Source organism: Ursus arctos, unplaced genomic scaffold (genome assembly GCF_023065955.2).
Source record: "Ursus arctos isolate Adak ecotype North America unplaced genomic scaffold, UrsArc2.0 scaffold_37, whole genome shotgun sequence".
In the NCBI taxonomy this organism is placed as follows: domain Eukaryota; kingdom Metazoa; phylum Chordata; class Mammalia; order Carnivora; family Ursidae; genus Ursus; species Ursus arctos.
Window position 1 is genome coordinate 13,760,695 of NW_026623053.1, and position 20,775 is coordinate 13,781,469.

A 20,775-nucleotide genomic window follows, 5' to 3' on the forward strand; every position below is an offset into this window, starting at 1 on the left:
GAGGCGATAAGCATCTGTTAGAGATTACTATATGCTCTGAAAAACAAAATTAAGGGAAGATTATCCTTTTCCTTCAGTAATTTATAACCTGTTTGGAGAAGCAAAACCAAAAAACATGAAAGAATAGCAAAGAGAGCAAATATGTGTGGTACCAAAAAAAAAAAGAGTGCTGGTCTTCTTAGAATGTCTTCATAAGAAGTGATATTTGAACTGGACCTCGCTGCATAGAATTTAAATAAGTGGAATGGAGATATGGAGATAGGTACATTGCAGAAGAATACAACATGGGGGTGAGGGGGGAGTCTTCAGATCTAGGAGTTAGTTTGACACATGACTAGGTCTTTATCCAAATCAGGAAGATACACTGGGGAAGAGGAGCAAATCAGCAGCACCTCATTATAGCTTTCATCCATGTGTTCAGTGAAAGTCAACAAAAGGCAAGATTGTTTTCCATTGAGTATTGAGTCCCAGATTCAATGTTGCATGTAGTGAAGGGAAATTATATACATAAATACACAAACTAATGGCATAAAAGAGATGAGAAAAGTTATGCCAAAGGTCATATTTTCTTAGCAGGCGACATTTGGATCAAGTTTGAACAAACACTTGTATCTAGTGCTTATTATATAACAGGAGTTGTTCTAGGATCTTTGCATATATTAGCGCATTCAATCCTCACAGCAGCCTTGCGAAAGAAGTATTAATATTATCCCCAGATGAGCAACTAAGGCACAGGGAGGGGCACAGCTAGTAAGCAATGCAAGCAAAGTTTAAAAATAGGCACTCTGATTCCAGGCATATATTTTATCTTCGTTTATTTATTTACTTTTTACCAAACTCCTTGAACTCATTGATTCACAAATTAATATACTTGGCATGGGTCCTTTTCTGTCACCCTGAATATAGAACCTAGTGATCAAATGGTTGTGTGTATGTAGGTTTTGAGAAGTAGTATTACTAGGTAATACCAGCATGTTCCCTCCTCCCTTCATTAAGGGGAGAGAAAAATAGTAACACTTTGTTGATTTATTTTCTAAAAGATGAAGACTATATATACATAGTTAATATATATATTAGTATAAGTATGTATATATAATATGTATTATATGTAAATATTGTTTATTGTTTACCTTTTCAAAGACCCCACTCCAGTGTGACCTATTTTATTCTCTAATGTGGACAGTAGTTACAATACATTATTTCTAAGACAGATTATAAAAAGGAATGGGAAATATGCAGTCTTAACTTGCAAATGGGTAACAGACCACATTATCTTATTACAAGTCATATGTGTTAGAATCGAAGGCTTTGTTTTAAAATGGCACGTTTTACACAGAGATCTAAAATTTCACACAAAGAAGATGTGTTGATTTCTTACAACGTCTGTGGTGGGTAAGTAGTGAGGACATCATTGTCCCTGTTTTACAGATGGGATGACCAAGAAAATATGAAATAACTTCCCTCAATAGAGCAAGCCACCAGTAGAGCAAAGGCAGAAGAAATGGCAGTGCCCAGTGAAGGGGCTCCCTGGTGAAATGCTTAGAGAAAATCCTCAAAATCACAAGTTTTGTACCTATTTCTTCTTAAGAAGTTACCCATTGTTATGGTTCTAAGCTGCACTAAATGGCCACATCCTGGTCTTTCTGGCTTTTTTTGTTTCAATCTCCACTTACTGAATTTTTGCAGCCCTTATGTGAATTTTTAAGTCATCAGTATCATATTCTTTCAACCAATTATTTCAGGGGACCCATTCACTGAAAACCTTCTCTCTAGCTGTGATTTCCTTCCTTTTCTCCAACATTCTCTATTTTTATGTAGTTTTTATGATTTATTCTCTGTGGACTATTATTGTTTCCCCTATCTGGTGAAACTTTTGTGATTTCCCCTATTTCCTTATTACTTTCTCTCCATCCGTGTATTTCTTTCATTTTGTTCTCTAAATCTTTACTCCTTCCTCTTTCTTTCTTTTATCACTCTTGCGATTGGACAAACACACACACACATAAACACACACACACACTCAAAAACACACCGTGTTTCTCTTTGATGGAGCTATTCTACTAAACGTCCTTGAATGTTTGTGGCAGACCCCTTACATAGCTGGAAAAATGCTCAAAAGCAGTTATCATAACCAGTGTTTGCTCTCTATAGTCTTAGTTTATGCTAATAAATTTTCACCTGTATGCTAGAGCTTCTTCAAACTGTGAGCCATCATTTTCTGAACAACAGGTATGACTATCAGTGAGAGCCTGTCTGCCCTTTTAGCCTCAACTTAATGCTACTAAAATTTTGAGGAGGTTTGGAGGATGAACTTACACCAAAATGAATCCAGCCATAGAAGCTCCAAGGGTGGGGTTCTCAAGTGTGTTTTGACCACTCCAGAGTCACTTTGAATGACATTCTTGACCTTATTTATTTACGTTATACTGCCAGGGCCTACCAATTTTCTCAGAATTCTGGACTGATAACTAATGATGCATTTTCTTTTTTTTTTTTTTTTAAGATTTATTTATTTATTTGACAGAGAGAGACAGCCAGTGAGAGAGGGAAAGCAAGCAGGGGGGTGGGAGGGGAAGAAGCAGGCTCCCAGCAGGGGAGCCTGATTCCAGAACACCTGGATCACGCCCTGAGCCGAAGGCAGACGCTTAAGGACTGAGCCACCCAGGCGCCCCTAATGATGCATTTTCAAGAATAACAGCATGACCTAGCAAACTAAGCTGATATTCCTCCTGAAAATTCTGTTTCTGGGTTTAGCGATATCTTACTGAACTTGGGCAAGTCACTTAGCTTTTATGTATCAATTTCTAATCTGTAAAACAGAAGTGACGTTACTGACTTTCCCCATGGGCTTGCCATAGGAGAACAAAAAAGAAAACAGTCCATCGAAGTGACAAACTTTCGGATACTGGAGCGACAGACAGTGCTTAAAGCCTGACATCTCTATCATTTCTTTTCTTAAGATCTCTCTATAGTAAATATGGACATGTACCCCCAAAGAAACAAACAGACAAACAAAAGGCTAGAACAGAAAGGTTTTTAAATCTATAGCAGATTGGTGTAGGAACTGGAAATTGGACCCACCTCTTACATCCTGGTCAAATACTATTGCTATGAGAAAACACTGAATTCCTAAAAGGTATCCTTAAATATTTAAAAGGTTTCTGTCACCTTCCTCTTTTCCTTGATACATTTTATAGAAGCTCTTCTTAGGTTAACCATTCTTGGCCATGGGAAACAATTAATGTTGTTCATAGTTTCTGTCTAAAAATTGAGAGTAAATTTTTGTATTGGAGGTTCCGATCAAATAGTTTTTCACTGAGCATGAAGTTCAAAGAGAAATGGAGGCAGTCACATGCTAGTCATTTCTGTGTACTCATACTATTCCTGACACATATTCCGAACACTGATATAGGCTCACTTGATCTTTTATTTGGGAGAAATTCAAATGAATAAATATTTTCCAACTTCTACATCTAACCCATAATGCTAAGAGTTAACTGTTGATAAAGGGTGAACAGCACACGATCCCTGACCAGATACACTCCACTGTAGGAACTTATAATCTAATCCTGAAACTACGTTCATCCTTATCTGAAGTGAAGGTACCAGAGTACCGTCTGAAAGTTGCCTAAGGCATCAAATATTTGGCAGTTCAGGGATTTGGGCGGTCACCAAGAAAAACTCCATGGCATTTTGGATCTATTAAGATTATAGATGTAAAAAAACCATTTAAAAAGTCAAAAATATACCTCAAAGGAAAAAGTCTTGATGTGAATATATAATGGTAGGATGGCATTTCCATTGTGTTTTGGGAACAGACAACTCTGGAAATGCTTGATTGGCTCTGTCTTACAACCTAAAACATGGTGAGTTCTGGATAATCATGGTGAGTTTCTCAGTGCTGGTGTCCATAGTCCCTGAGGAATGCCCATTTGCACTAAACTTGAAAAGATACCTTTTGATAATGACATTATGGGAGGTAGTGCTTTCAGCCTTCATTTAGGTCACTGATTCTCATAGATTTCTGAAGTCACCGTGTTCTGCAGCAATATCTTTTTGATAAACTACAATGGCTTCAGTGTTCTACCTCTCATTTTTCTTGCCCTCCTCAAAGAGAAAGCAAGATAGTCTCTTTGAAGAAACATTATCAACAGCATTAACATGAGAAATATATAGTCTCTTCCTTATGAAATTAATTTGGCATTATTTTTGAGGTGCGCAACGTCTTGGCAACTGCTTTGGTTTAAAACTCTGTGATTTGGGAAAAGCACGTTTCAGAATGTTTAATTCAGCGATACAAAAGGCACTAATGAAATATGCATGTATGAATTTTATATCATATTAGTTCCCTCTTTCTTGAAATCTGAATAAAAGCCAAACATCTGGATTACGTTTGAAAAGCCTGAATTTCCAATTTTCAGAGAGATTCAATCTATTTTGACATTGCACACTTAGCCTTAACATTTACAGTGTGCTATTAACATTACTTGCAATTGTAAAAAAAAAAAAAAAAAAAAGTCCAGATTTAAACAAACTTGGTGCCTCCTAATGCTAAAAATATATCTATATTTGAAATGGTTGCTGCTGCACAACTGTATACGTCCATGGTTTAGGCTTCATCAGCATTTCTATTATAAATACTTGCATTGAACAAGCCCATAATTCAGCTATAGAGATATGGGGTAAGCTTTGATATATAAATTCTCCTATGGTTGTATATTAAAACAACAAACAGCAATTCATGTATCACTTAGTTTGAAGAAGTATTCACTGATTCAGTGTTTACTGAAGACCTCAAATATTCAGGGTACTCCATGATTGGCCAAAAAAGGAATAGCCCTCATCCTTTGAGAGTTTGTTCTTCAAATATAAGATACATATTAAGATTTCTGTCTTTACAGATATTTGGGCATATTTAATGGCTGCTAGGCTAAAGGCAAGTGTATATTTATGGTCGTAATTTAGGGAAGTAAATATGGATATCAATGCTTTATCTCATTTCATGATCATAGTTCATTTAAGATATAGCTGGTTAAGTTTTAAGGGGTAAGGTAAGAAGTTCTATGTCTACACAAGAGATCAAGGAAGATAGAAGAATGTGACACTGAAGTTTGCGTAATGGTAAGCCTTCAGTGGACTTTAATTTACTACACTCAAATTTTTACTGGATCTCTTGTAGCATATAGTAGGTAAATCTCATTCTTCTGTGACATGGTGAACAGCTAACATCAGGAATTTCCCTTTTCTCATCTTATTTTGCTTTATTTAAAAAAATCCATTTGCTATAAAGTAGTACCCAATGAAACAAAAATAGATGTGTTTCAAGGCATTTGTTTAGGTCAGAAGATGGAAAGCAAAAGAAGTAATACTTTTAAATTGGAAACTTTTTTGAAGGAGAAAACTGAGCTTCCATTACATTAATTGCGGCTCCTCGTGTCTTTTTTCCATCCTATACTATGTACCCTAACAGATATTACATAATTGCATAACTATTCTTACTATGTGCTGACATGACATTACGACAGCCCTGATATGGTGCATCATAATGAAACCGTAATTAGAACAGTCATGATGTATTATGGCAATGATCCACATCGTCACTGAAGTGCATTGGAATGCACAGAAAACCCATTGAGATGTGCACATTTTCAACATAATATAGCACAACCATGAAGTTTCATAGCATGGAGGAGAAATTGCCATTATGCCCACACTGCTGGCAGCAAGGGTTATAACACATTTCTTCAATCTGTTACAGAAGAAAGTTCTGTATTGATGGAAGAAAATTTTTGAGAGTGCCATTTGTGAAGTTTATGTCTTTATAACAAATCTACAGGAAAGACCTTGTTGAAATATGGACTTAATTGCATAAATTGTATGGAAGTTTCCCATAAAATATTTACGAGAAAAAAAGGACCCAAAAGGTTTCATTTACTACCTCCAATTCGATGAAATACTTTTTTAAAGTAGAACAGACTGAAGATGATTTGAGGATTTTCATTTAACATTGCCTTTTCTTCTCATTTTCAATGTCCTATCTTGAGCTCTGATTGTATAGGTTACATTTTATGCAGTTGTATCTCTGCTCCCTTGTTGTTCTCCTAGGTTTCTCTACATGAGAATCTTATATGTGAGTCTTGTTCCAGTAAGTGGTGGCTTCTCCTTGACTTGGGGTGTTTTGGTCTTGGCATTCCTCCTATACACAGAATAATATGATCGTTATGGCTGATTTGGTGATGTGAGTCCAAAGAAGCTCAACTTTCTAAAATAGAGAGGAACTTTAGACTTTATTTTCTAGGCCAGTCTTCCTTCAGTGCCTCATTATCTCATAAAATCTCCCAACCAGGTACACTTCTAGTCTCTGCCTGAATACCTGTGATTAAGTGGGAACTCCCTGTCACCTAAGCTTCGCTTCTACTTATTCTTCTACTTATTCTTCTTCTACTTATTCTGAGGCCATGCCTGACCACTGAGACCAGATGAAAGAAGTTAGTATTTTCTATTGAAAGCGCTCTAATTTTCCAAGTCTGCTAACATGTCCTTCCCTCTCTTCTCTCATCTTCAACTCTTACCCCTTGGCTGAATATCTTCAGCTCCATCAACATGCTTGCTCCTTGGAGAAGTGTTGAATATTCTGCCTCCCTTGAGTGCTCTCCTTTGGACATTTAGACATTGTCTAAGCCCCGCTTGGAAAATGGAACACAACCAGAACCAGGACTGCAGGTTTGGGCTTAGTAAATGACAATTAAGCTGATCCGTTACTTTTCTTATTTATAACCCTACGTTTGTCTCAATCCAGCCCCAGATCATATATCCTTTTTTATATTTACCTTCCACTGTCTGTTGACTCATCGAACCCGAAGACAGTTGAAGCCTACATACTTCTCTTGTTTATGCAGTTTTTGTATTTTTATTTTTTCATTGGTGGGAGATTATTATCTAGGCTTGACATGTATCATATCTGCTACTTAGTTTTAATCTACTATGTTAGTGTGTTGTGTTCCCTTTGGAGCACAGTATCATCATAAATAGACATTGTGAAGCAGTTGCCTTTGAATTCAGATCCAACTCAGAGACATAGTTTGGCCTGTACAGTGTTAAGAAGTTTAAATTCAATGTATAAAAGTTAAGAGATTTCACATAAAAATACAAATTTCTGTCTTCTCTTAAACATATATCCCTGTACATATAGAAGCCATCTTGAAGCCATATTCCAACAGAGGAGCAGTCAGCAGCGCTGAGTGGTAGTTGCCCCTTGTAGCTGGAACTTGGGTTCTCCTACCCTCCACAATCCACACTACTTCTTCCTTTTTCCCCTTCACTGGGACCTAATGTTAGTAATCCTCACATTCTTGCATTGTTTTTCTTTTAGTAGAGAAAATAGTTCTCTTTCTCCAAGACATTAGCAACAGTTACAGGATGAAAGAAGATGACTTATCTGTGCTCAGCTCGACTTCTTTCCATTAGCTGCCAGGTGGAAGGGTACTGGAGCTGGCTAGTACTGGCTCAGAAGAACTGATTGTTAAATATTCAAGAATTTTGCCAGCAGTAGCAACCTTTGGTAGTTTGGAATCTGCAGTGGTGGGAGTATTTACACCAGGGAAATCAGCAAACACTACGAATCAGGACTTTTTCTCTTTTCTTTTTCCCCCAGAGAGCCAGTTTGCTGGCTCTACCTTGCATACCACTACCTTGTATGTATTTGAATTTCTGATCTCTGAAGTAAAATATTATTATTCTTTAGTGATCATGGAGATTAGTATAATCTGGCAATCCAGTCAACATACCACATACATATTTTACTTTGATGTATCATTAATAAAAATACTGAATAAGACTAGACCAAAAAAGAGCCCTGTGGTCTAACATCTCCCTGAAGCCGTAATCTTTACAAATGTTGTTCAACAGGTTCTCAGGAAAACTCCTTGTACTTCTGTGCTTCTAAATGATTGCATCCTTCTGCTCACTTTATGCTTATGAAAATCTAATATACCTGATCTAGGAATTCACATCCTTGCTGTAGGGATTTAAGTCATTAGATTTTGGGTGTATGTTCTTAGCAATTTAATTATGTTTAAAATCTGGTTAGTAGTGTAGTAAATAACTGGTATTGCTACAAAATTGCATTGAGAAGGTAATAGGATTGAATTTCTACACAAGTTGACAGTCAATTAAAATTTCCATATATCCAATGAGTTAGCCAGTTCTTGGCCGGGGAGCTAGAACAAATGCCTTCCTCCTAAGCCAATCACTTCAAAACAGGCAAAATTTATAATAAAGTCAAATCAAGACTCAATGCGTCAACTAAAATGTGAGCTTGGCTTATCAAACACAGATCAAAAGCAACAGATCGACTAGAGAGCACCCACGATATTTCTTCCTTAAATTCCTCTATTTTTTATTGTCACTGGAGGAAAAAATAACACATTAAAACCTCCTTACTGAATTACTGTCCTAAACCAATAGATCCATGGGGCTTGTTCAGCTAAAAACCACAACAGACTTTGTAATGCAGTGATGTAATCTTGGCTTTGTGTCATTTATATTCAACCTAAAAAAAAAAAAAACAATTTTCCTGAATAGACAGGCTGACAACAATATTGTTCGGTGTGGGTTTTTATTTGGATTCTTTCCAAATGGTTCACATGCCTTCACAGTAACACATCATGCTTGCTTACGTTTTTTTGCCTGAATTCCAAAGTTTGCCCCGTTTACTAGCTTTCTATTTTTCTTTTAAGGCCTCAGTTATGTTTGTAAAACTAACCAGCTCCACCACAAAATTAGGATGTATCTTGCAGAGTGCATTCATTTTACTTTTTGCATATTTTTCCCGAGGTCATGTCAAGGTTAGTTTGAATTCCATCCTACATTAAGACTTCTTTCACAGCTATTTAGCTCGGCAGCCTACTCCCCGCTGGGGTCTGCCCCTTGGGCACGTCAAAGCTTCAGACCTGACAAATCACACACAGATGAAGCTGTACAGTTTTTTAAACAGTTTCATCGGTAACTTTTTTTTTCTTTTTCACTATCCTCCTTCATATTGAGATTTTTTCTCCCCTCTGAATTACCATTTAAGGAATTTTCAATTCTATTTGAAACAGTTTGTTTTCCATCAGAATTGCAAACCAGCAATATCATTTATTTTCTAGTAAATCATCCTAATAGCCTCCTAGTCACCAAGACTACGGACCGAAAGACCCGCAGACCGTTCTTGACTAGTATAACTGTAATTCCATTGTTAAAATCTATCTGTAGCAGGAAGCTTAGTGTTAGAAAGGTGGCAACGTCTACCGGAATCAGGGGGAAAAAATGTCAACCATAAAAATGCACCGAGTCTATGACATATTACGGGTTGAGCCTGAAATGGTTCTCAAATGGTTCGTAATATGCTCTTATCAGTATTTTAGCAAATTGTGAAACTAATGGTGCAACTCCATTTCCTGTTTAATTGATGAAGTTAAAATGCTTGGTTGCTAATGAGTGTATTAGCAAACAATGTCCCCTCTACAGGCTTAAGTAGATCAAGATTTTTTTTTTTAAAGCAGCTTACAGTCCTTATTTTTATATAACGCAAAAAATTGGCTGCCACAAAATTGCTAGATCAACTGAAGAAATGGTGTAATTATTACTGTATAGTCATTTTGGCAATGTCAAACGGCCAGATTATAGTTTTCTAGTTCTCACACTAGAAAATAGTTATTTTCTTTTACAAACCATAGGCTTTTCATACATTTTCATTCAGGACCAACAATACCTGAAGATCTTAACTGCAGACTAAGCAAAAAACTTAGAAGTGAGAAGAAAAAATAATATTTGAATGGTTCTCCTCTCCTCAGTCATCCTCTTTTACAGTTAGCTCAGCGTAAAAGTACCCAGTGAAGGGGTCCATAAAGGTTGCCTGGTTGAAACTAATTAAAGACAGGTCTAAATAGAAAAAGAAAAGAAAAGGGGATCAAAGGAATTACATTAGGTGTCAGGATGTTGTTTGGGGACATTTTATTTAGGTTTTTGTAATTCTGTTCCAGGAAAAAGCTAAATTCTAAAAATGTCCATTTTTTGCCATAATTCCACATTTGTGTTATTTTTGCAACAAGATATGTGTCAACAGGCAAACATCTTGAAGAAATCATTTCGGCAGTGGCGCATTAACACATTATGGTGAAAAGAGAGGCTTGTGCTTTTCACGCAGTGCATTTCAGTCTTCAATTAATGTGAAAGCACTACAATGCCTATGCAACTTCTCTTGCCTAGTGGTGCACCATTTATCATTGCAGTTTTACATTGACCTTGACACCCACTTCATTAGAATAAAGATTGTCTACCATTTAGGTTACATTGTTCCTCTGCACAGAGACCCCATGCAAATTTCTGTTCAGATAGAAGAGCTGCGAGGCTGTCAGAGGTCATCTGCATTAAATGATTGCTGCTATTTTCCAACTGCTTCTTTTCATTCTACTCAATTCAGGCTAGGAGGATCAATCAAGTCCTCTGCCTGAAACAGTGGGACTGCTGGGAATATAACTGTTTTGGGTAGTAGTGGATATGCCCTAAACAGTATTAAATATTTAATATAAACTCATTAAAGGCCATGCAAAGGCTTCAGAAAGATAGCAGATTTATAGGGAAATCTAAGGGGCTAGAGAACCTTTGAAAAAATAAATAGCAGAATAGTAATCAATTTTATAATTTTAGAGAGTAAGATTACAATCGCTCTGGAACTTAGTTAAATCTTTTCTGTGGAGACTTCTTTCTCACCCTTGACATGGGTAGGGAAGGGATGAGAGAGGCAGGCTTGGTGTTCTTATGCAGGATTTTACATGGAATCAGAATGAAAAGTTTTCAGTTCTTGGTGTTTTTATTTTTCTTCTATAACAATGAATTCTGCCCTGGGTATTTATTTTCAAAGGCTTAGGTATTTGTTATGTAAAAGAAATGATTGGAGAAATAAGTTGCCAGGTTTCCTACTTAAGTTTTCTGAGTGATATAATTGGAATTAAATTATTAATGGGAGATACTTTAAAAAAGATTGTTTTATGATCTTCTATTAGGGAATTTGCAATTCATTTTAATATTTGTAGTTTGATTTATATTAAAGATAATGCAATCTATGTCCAATTAACAATACATGGCCAATGTAATGTGATTTCCAGATCATGCAAATGGAATAAGCTAGAAGAGGGGGTAAAACTCAATTCTTAACCTCAGATGTAATTTGCTGTGCGAGTTCTGGCAATTTTAAATGACATTGCACTTTTTAATTTTTCCAAAGGCTCAGCAGCAAATTTATCCCAATCAAGAAAGCCTATTATTAATTTACAAGGACAATTGTAGGAGTCTTTATAATTTCTCTGTGCAATTATTCGCCATAAATTGCTAATGGTAAAATACAAAGAGTTTGCAAGAAATAACGACTATTATTTGTCTTGAGCTTGAGCCTTCTTCCATCTCACACATCTTCCTGAAGCATTGGTGATATTGGCTCCATGTGAAACACCACTCGCGTTGTGAGGTGCTGGACACTGGTGTTCTGGAAAAGGGGGCAGCGCAAGAGCTGCTGCAGAGACGGCGCTGGCCTCTAACAGATTCCTGCACTTGGGGGCATGTACAGCTGAGCCGTGGACCCTGGACTTTCATATAAAAAGACTCTTTGTTCGCCACTGAATGGCATTAGGCATGGACTTGCTGAGGGGCCACCATGAAGCCTCGCATGAGGAGGGCAAACACTAGCCAGAAAGCACAATACGGGAGTCACAGACAGACACATCTCTGCAGTTTTGTGCAAAAATGCATATTTTCACGTATAGTTTTACCAGTAGTTTGGTGTTTTGGTGTGTTCCTAGCATGTGCTTTCTTGTAAATAAGCTAAAAAACATTTTTTTTTCTTGCTCTATTTTCTCTATCTTTCTATTGTGAGTTTTTGGGAAAAGGGGATTATGCTGGATACCCAGGTGTTTGTGGTATTACTTTGCACTGGAAAAGACACTCAAACTTGTTATTCTAATAACTAGATCATTTTCCTTGCTTTAACTCTTCCTAATAGAAAGTCACGTAAAGCCCAGTTAAAATATGGCATAAGATGTAAATACTCCAACCCTGAAGACACAGAATCGGACTATTTTAATAATCAAGGAAATTCTTTGGTTTAATTCTTGTGATTCTTGTAGCCCAAACTTCACTCTCTGCTCAGCAATGTCTGGTCTCTTTTCAGCATAACCAACAGAAGCACCATACAAAAGTCTTACAATGGATGTCTTAATCTCTCTGTGTGCTTTTAGAGCATTATTTTGAATTCCATCATGCTGCCTTTTTTCTTTCCTCTTCTGAAGTTTTATTACAACAGCAGAATTCCCAGGGAGCTTTGGGGGCAAGGTTCACATAATATAGCCCTGAAGTTTTGCTTAGGTGGAATCCATCCCCCCATCCTGGCCATCTTTTGATGATCTTTCTATTTCAAAAAGATTCACTGGGTAGAGTCTTATAGCATTAGCTGTATGTAGTTTATTTTCTATTTTTTTATTTACTAGACAGTGAGCATCTACAACCCTTTCATGATGCTTTCTTTCTCTGACCTCACAGTGACAAGGCATCTTGTTCTTTAACATTGAGGGAGGCAGAAAAATGCTTGAGTTGCTCAATGTGTGCCTTCTATACCAGTTTCAAAATGGCTTATTCTTCTGGTTTCCATGGTGACAATTAACACTGTTTCAAGGCATTGTTCCAGTCTCCATTTGGGCAGAATTTTTGGTGTGATTTTTAACAAAAAAAAAAAAAGAAAGAAAGAAAGATTTTAGGAGGGAAAAGAGCCTTTAGCATAACTGTCAAAAAAGTTATCTCAATCAAGTCTTTATGCATTTCTAATTATATTTACTTCAGAAATCCCTATTTTTACTGGCTTTGTTTTATAATTCAATTTTAGCACTTGTGTTTGTAAAAAAGTAAGCACTGAATAAGAATTTCTAAAAAGCTTCTTTAATTTTTGGTTAAAACAGCAAGCTAGTGTTTGTGGTTATTTTTAACTCTATTTTTAAAGTTTTCTTATATACCTTCTGTACACATAGGAATGGCATTTAGCATAGGAGTGGCCTGCGTCTTTAATTTAGATCATTCACGTATCTATTAGGAGGCTTCATTAGTCAAAGTTGAATTGGCCAAGCAAATACACTTAATAATGTAAATATGCCCTTTCAATAGAGTATATTTTATTTTTGACTAGACAGAGAGGCCCACAGCAGGTGCTGAGGGGAAATTAAATACTGGATGCTTATTTACCTTAGCACTCAAGAAAAGCCATCTGACTTTAACTTTGTTAATCTCATTTTTGGCTATTGAAGAGTAGTCTCTATCATAATATCCCCAGACTATAGGACACAATGGGGCAGCCTCTGCTCACTTAGTGCTGTGGATGAAATGAATATGAAGATTAAATTATCTTCTCACCACAGGAGAAAGTAGCCTTACTTGATAGGATGACTGAGAACTGATAGGGCTGGCAGTTGATTCTTCCCATCTAAGGCTTCTGAAAAGATGTTGAAGAGAGAAGAACAAAATGTTCTGGGCCTCAATGGAAACAACCCTCTGGCATCGCTACATTCTTATCCAACTTGAGGTCCTAAATTGTATCAGATCCAACCTTTGGAGTGCCTCAAAAATTAAAATAAATATTTTTGCCTTAAATTACATGACATTCTAGCTTTCGTGCACATAGCAGCACACCTCGCAATTAGCTGGGTTCTCTTAGCTTTCATAGTTTGAAGGCTTTGTCCATCAATCACGTCTTTAATCAAGCTATTTCTACACTATTTTACATGGTGACACAACAGGGAGCGTACATAAAGACAAGTTTTTTTAATGCAATAACCTTTTATAATAGCCGTTGCAGTGACTACTTGTACCACATTTCATAGAGAAAATTATTTTATTATGTCTAAAATTAAATTAATTGCTTTTTATATTTTTTATTATTACAAGACTATCATTTTTATGGGACAAATCTAAACTGTTCTCTGTCTTGACTGATCTGCTGTGTGGGAGCCATTAAAAGTTGGGGTAAAGAGAGAGGGGATGCGCTTGTCATCAGTGACAGTGATAACTGGTTGAGGCTGCTCCCAGGTGGCAGAGCGGGCAGACTGCTTCTGTCAGTGCATGTGGCAGAAGCAAAAGATTTGAATAGGATTCTTCTGCCTGCCTGAAATGCTGGTTTCCCCAATATTATGTCAAAGAAGTCTTACCAAATTAATTATGTAAATCTTTGTCAGCAGTATCCTCTTTAGATGGGAATCTGATTACAGAAAGCAGATTGCCCTCTCCTCAATCATCACTCTGATAAATAAAACACTATCTGGGTTTCTAGAATACTTGTTGAGTGTTTTGTCCAGAAAACTTGAGTGGCCAGTGTGTTTTTTAAGTATTGGAGTGGCATGGTCCAGGTAATTGCCTGGCATTAGAAAATGCAATCAGAATCTCCCACGTATCACGGGTCAAATTCCGGAAGAGCTCTAAAACAACCCTTGATTTTTTTCATTATGCATATTCATGTAATTTTGGATACTTTGACATCCTGATCAACATTCATTAATACTATGAAATGCTTTAAATCACCTCATTTAAAACATTTTGTTCTGTGATCCACAAATGACTAACATTTGGAGAAGTTTACATAATACAAATGATGTGCATGTTTAGTGTAAATGAAAGATTAAACTCTGAAACTAAAAGTATGCAAACAGACGCACGGAAATGCTGAGGATCTATTACCCAAAGCGAGGATCTCACACCTTCTTTTCCTTTAAGCCGTTTCCAATTGTATTTTAGTTTGGGATTTTATATAGTAGCTAGTTTTCAGGGTGAGTAACATGCTTGGGCATGTTTTGAACTTGCTGGTTTGCTGCTTTGCCCAGACAACAGCTTTTCTGATTAGATCTGCTAAGGTGCTCGTCTTACTTAGCTTAGCACAATGGAGCAATACTACCAAGGGCCTCAGTGGCCCAATTTATGTGCCTCAAATTAAAATTGGGGGGATTACCATTATGTTTTGGAAACATGCTAAAGTTGTAAAATATGTGTAATATTTTAACCAGAATCTAGTTTTCTACTCAGAGGTGTTTTTATGTGTAGTATATTTTAAAAATATAGCCAGAATCATTTATAGTTATTCATAATACAAGGCTTTCTAACTATGAAGTTATCCAAATAGAGTTATTTGAAGAGAATCACTATAGTAACTGCCATATTAAATGGCACTGAGATTATCTCTAGCAAAACATCTTTTAGCAGAGACTCACTTGGCAGTTTGTTAGAATACAATGTATATTGGGGAAGAAGTGTCTGTAGTCAGTTGCAATGTTTGGGGACATTTTATGGTAATCAATAAAGAAGCATAGATTTGTAACCATTTCCAAAGCACTGCTTTGCTCTTTTTTTTCTCTATATGTACCTTTTCTCAAGTCCACGCAGTTTTTAAGTAAAAAAAAAAGGGGGGGGTTGTTAACTGAGAATTCAGGAGACTTAAAGGATAAGGAGGAGGGTCCACACAATCTTCAGGGATTATTTTATTTGTACAACCTGTACCACCAGTCCTTTGTGGGGCAGAGATGAGAGATGGACAGCACTCTGGAGCCAGATATTGACTGATATTAACTATAATATTTAATCTCCCTGGACCAGGTATTTTCCTGTTTGGAATATTTTAAATTAAAGATCAAATGTGTGTGTAAACTTTACTTTAAAATGACGTAAATCGGGGCACCTGGGTGGCTCAGTCAGTTAAGCATCTGACTCTTTTGGCTCGGGTCATGATGTTGTGGGTCGTGGGATCGAGCCCCTCATTGGTCTCCTTGCTCAGCTAGGAGTCCACTTGAAAGATTCTCTCCCTCTGCTCTTCCCCCTGCTGGCTCACTCTCTCTCTTTCCATCTCTCTAAAAATAAAATCAATAAATCTTCAAATCTTAAAAAAAATAATAAAATGACATGAATCTTAGTCAGCTAAATGGAATACCTTTGATGTTTATGTATGTGTGAGTGATATATATTTGGACTGATTTCAGCAATATTCCTGAACTACTAAAGGTACTTCGGCTTAGCCTCCCCATACATTTTATTGGAAACAAAAACTTTTAACACCCATGAGCATCACTAACTCTGTGCTCAAAGGTTTTCTAAGAACACCTGTCTCCCTAATGATATCTGTCCTTCTCTCTTCTCGTTTTAGCGATACAGTGTGGAAATGTCCATCAGGGACCTGAAAAAGACGGAGCTGCTTAGTAAGGTTGAAGCTTTGAAGAAAGGTGGCGTTTTACTACCAAATGATCTCCTTGAAAAAGTGGATTCAATTAATGAAAAATGGGAACTGCTCGGGGTATTTGCATTTTTATTACTGTTTGTAGGTTATGTGTACATTTTTTGTGTAGTGAAGTACTCTATCTGTCTGATTTCTAATTTGAAGCACAAATATCTCTCTCTTTCAATTCACTACCTACATTTCAAACAAGCTATTTATGCTATTATGAGGGGAAAACACTGCTTTTCCTTTTCTGTTGATTTTTTTTTTTTACTCTGAGCTTGTCTCCTCTCGGATTTTAATAATTTTGGTTCTTTAATACATAAAAAAGTAAGTAAAATATGCCATGTATTATGGGTATGCACCAAGTCAACTATAATACAGTATATCTGATATACACTGACTGTCATGCTTGAATGAATGTTAATAGAATTTATTCTGAAGGTACATGTTAGAGACATCCACTGTTTAACTATTTACTGTACCCTTCAGATGAAAAGTGGAGTTGTCACTACAGCTTTCAAGTCACACTAAAGCCACCAAAACAAAGATGCAAATCTGACCCAAATCTGAATTGCAGAATGAAATCGGCCTCTGTTTTGTGCCTCAATTTCCAGCTCACTTTTAACAAAAGCCAAAAAAAAAAAAAAAAAAGTTTCATGTAATTCATTTCACGCAATGATGGGCTGGGTCTCAGCCAAAGACTGAGATGCAAGAATCTGGCAAAAAGGCAATATAGAGACTCTGTTAACCAGAGACCAGGATGGCACGGTGCAGGAGGCAGTGCTGTCCTTTTGTTGGAAGACAGCTGAGAGAGAGAGGTTAAACTGTATTTTTTCATCAACTTCTCTCCTAAATTGCCTTCACTTCAAATCAAGGGTAAGCTAAATTTGTCAATTACTTAAATGATTAATTATAACAGCAAAGTATGGGTGGTGTCAGTTATGGAGCATAATTTTGCATGCCTTCCATTTCCTGACTTTTTTTAATTTTAAAGAAATAATACTCCAAAAATATTTTGAATAAAAAGCTCTCCGTGTACCTTGATGACTTGGAGGAATGCCAGTGTTCAGTTTATGCCATACTTAATCTAGGTGATTAAAAACTGCAGGTTTAAATGCTTGCTTTCTCATCTAAATTCACTACACTCTACCCTTGTGCACAGTAACTTAGAACACTGGAAGTTTTTCCTCTGGCCTACTGTTACGTTACTTTTTAATAGGAATTAATGGCTTCCACTTTATAATATGGTGATTTAAATTGGAACCTACTAAATTCCACAGAATTCATTGATCTCCTACAGGAGAAATGTGGTTAGCGTACTACATTTTTGAAGGGTTGTTTCACTAAATAGATGAGATCAGCAACTTTACGTGCTTGATAGGGAGAGCAGTAGTTTATGCTGTATTTTAACATATCCATTTCTAATTTGATAAGTAACGGACAATCATCTTTTTTGAAAATTGTTTGATGTCGTGTATATTGCTTCCTCAACAAAAATTTTGAATCAGCATAATATTAAGAAAAAGAAACAGAATAGTTAGCTATCCTTCGTGAGTCAGATACCTGAAAAATGGTTGCCATTTTGACAAAAATACCACTGGAGTATGATATGCAGAGTTTTGTAATGATTTAGGGGGAGAGAAGGGTAGAGGGAAGATTTTAACAAAACCTATGCCGCACTAACACCACCAGGCACACTGCTTTAATTGGCATGATTACATTTTAATTGGCATGAAAAAAATTTAAAGACAAGGATTTTAACTTCTAACAATAGTAAAATAGAGGGATATGGTTTTTCATATTACTTTCATCTAAGGTGAACAGTGTGGAATGGAAATACATTAGAATGAAATGTCAGTGGTGCGTACAGTTTAATCTGTGAAATTTTGTCCCCTGTGCTGCATATTACTCTGTCTCAATTGCATATTAAACAACCCTATCAAGGCAGGCATTGGCATCTGCTGTGCTGACACAAATTGTGAATTAAATGAAATTGATGTCCTCTGTCGTATATTTATGAAGACGGACCATTCTCTGAAGTATTCTGTTTATGAAGAATTTATGATTGCAAACTGTTCCAGAACAAAAAAGTGGCAATAAATTCTTTTTTGTGACCCTACCCTCCAAGGGCGTTGATTTCACCTCCTGCTGCTACTTTTGTTACAGCATAAAAACAATAGCTAAATCTGGATTCCACTGAGGGTCTTCAAATGATCAATATTTGCACCATGAAAATACAAGGGTGTTGCCAAGAAAGGCGATTTTTCTGTTATGATCTCCTAAGGATCCTATTTACAGAACACTACACAGCAAATGAATGTTTGTTGACTTAATTTTATTTGTGTTTTAAAGCTTATTTTTGTAGGTTTAATTCATCATTATAGATTAACTCCTACTGATTCTCCAGAGTGTTTTCCACCAAAAAAAAAAAAAAAAAATCCCTCTCAGCTGCATGTTCATGCCGTAGTGGTTAATCTAAGAAGGCTTCTAACATAGTGGATTGGGACTTACTTTGACACATATATTAGAAAGTCTAGCATCCAGAAATGCAAAGTGAGAAGAATTGTGGGGTTGAACAATTTCCAAGTCAGGCAAAATGCAACAACAGCGCCAAGGAGGCTACCCCTTCTGAACAGCCCTCAGTCATATGGTTTGGGAAATTGTACTTTATGAACCCCCCCTCAAAAAAAAAGAAGGAATTTAATTTTCCATGCACAATCTACTCTTGGCCTCTTTAGTATATTGATTAAACTCAGACTTCTATCTCCTGAAAATGTTATGCAGAGAATATTTTACTGTAAACTCCTATCATGAGAATTCAAATGAATTTTCATCAGTGACCATGGTGAACTTTTCCTTCCTGTTAAAGGAAATTATAAGTGAATGAGTTCTTCTTAAGCCTCTAGTGGTAGTCAGAACAACACACACTGTTGAAGAATTCGAAAATCCTAAATGAAACAATGAGCTAATCTGAACTGAATGTCCGTTGTGAGGTGGCAGGTGCAGCTGGACACCTTCCAGGTGGCTCTTGTTACTAACTAAACTGTGGTATGTTTTTGGTACCGAAGCTAATCTATGTTTTTGTTTTTTTGTTGTTGGTGGTTTTTTGTTTGTGTTTGTTTTTGTTTTTGTTTTTAATCTGATGCGGTAGAAAACCCTAGGACAGAAGATCCAGGACACAATGGCAGGACACAGTGGGTCTGGTCCACGTGACCTGCTCTCTCCCGAAAGCGGAAACCTGGTAAGGCAGCTGGAGGTCAGGATCAAAGAACTGAAAGGGTGGCTAAGAGATACAGAGCTTTTCATCTTCAATTCCTGCCTGAGACAAGAAAAGGAAGGAACAGTGAATGCTGAGAAACAACTGCAATACTTTAAGGTAATAAAAAAACAATCAAAGTTGATAAAAAGCTTTCTTTATGGTAGGGATGAAATATTTATCAAGTACATAAAGTATGATACCCATGTATCTGTGTATCACTGTGCACTTAAATGTTTCCTTGAATTTGTAGACACCTTCCACATTTCTTGTTTGCCAGCGTCTGTGTGTATAAAGATGAACATTAAGCCTATCAAATACACATTGTATAGGGGAAATCGCTGCTGCTTGTGTGTTTTGTGCAACGCCCGTGGAAGGAGGGCTTCGATAAATTAAAAGCAGACCAGCAGACACTAAAGATTACTGAGGACTTTGAAAGGCAGACCTAAATGTTCCATAAATAATGCGGCTAAAAATACTTCCATAAATTGATATGATAAAAGCACGTGATTTAATTGAAGACCATTAATGCTAACAAAAGGAAACATAATTTTTACATATGAGAGAATCAACTATTTATGGAGGGAAGAAATAAAGTAAGAGGTTCCTCCATTACAGGCATATTCCATCGGAGAAAAATGCCAACCTTAGCCACACAGCTGTGTGTGTGTTCACTGTATGTCCATGAAGAAGAAGCATTTACCCCATTTGTTCCCATGGTTTATGCACTATCTACTCAAAAGCAGTGTAGAATCCAAATACTTTCTTTCAGGCCTACACTAGCCTGTACTACTTGAATCCTCCTGTAAATGCGGTGACTGGGCTCTGGCTGTTGTCAGTCTGAGGCTCTGGGGTTATAGGATATGAATTTGGTGGCAAGAAACCTTCTGGCATGAATGGTCTCAAAGAGGAGAAAGGGGAAAACCAAGAAGGAAAGAACTTCTTAGGACAAAGCAACTGTTTCTTTGCAAAGCCTTCCAGGACCAGGTTTTATTCATCCTCCCCCATCCCCACCCCCCGCCCCGGCTCTCCATCCCGTGCCCTGCCATCCCCTCGCAGCCCTGCAATCTTCCAGCAGTCGATCAGAGAATGTAGTCACATGTGGTTCACCTTTCATCTGCCAGACAGGCGGGCTCACCTTGCTCACCTGCATAGCCTAGGAGGAGGAGCCCTCAAAGGTAAGAGCACAGTACTTCCCCATAAACTGCCTGCATTAAACACCTACAGATTGTTTTGGTTG

General features: G+C 37.0%; 1 protein-coding gene across 4 annotated transcripts in view; it reads left to right on the forward strand.

The window, feature by feature from the left end:
- Window positions 1–20,775, forward strand: part of AKAP6 (A-kinase anchoring protein 6) — a 457,477-nt gene that overhangs the window by 365,802 nt on the left and 70,900 nt on the right. For all 4 annotated transcript variants that reach the window (XM_057306386.1, XM_048222174.2, XM_026513573.4 and 1 more), the window contains exons 10-11: window positions 16,208–16,354; window positions 19,431–19,655. In XM_057306386.1, coding sequence (XP_057162369.1) covers window positions 16,208–16,354; window positions 19,431–19,655 — 372 coding nt within the window. The remainder of the gene's footprint in view (window positions 1–16,207; window positions 16,355–19,430; window positions 19,656–20,775) is intronic.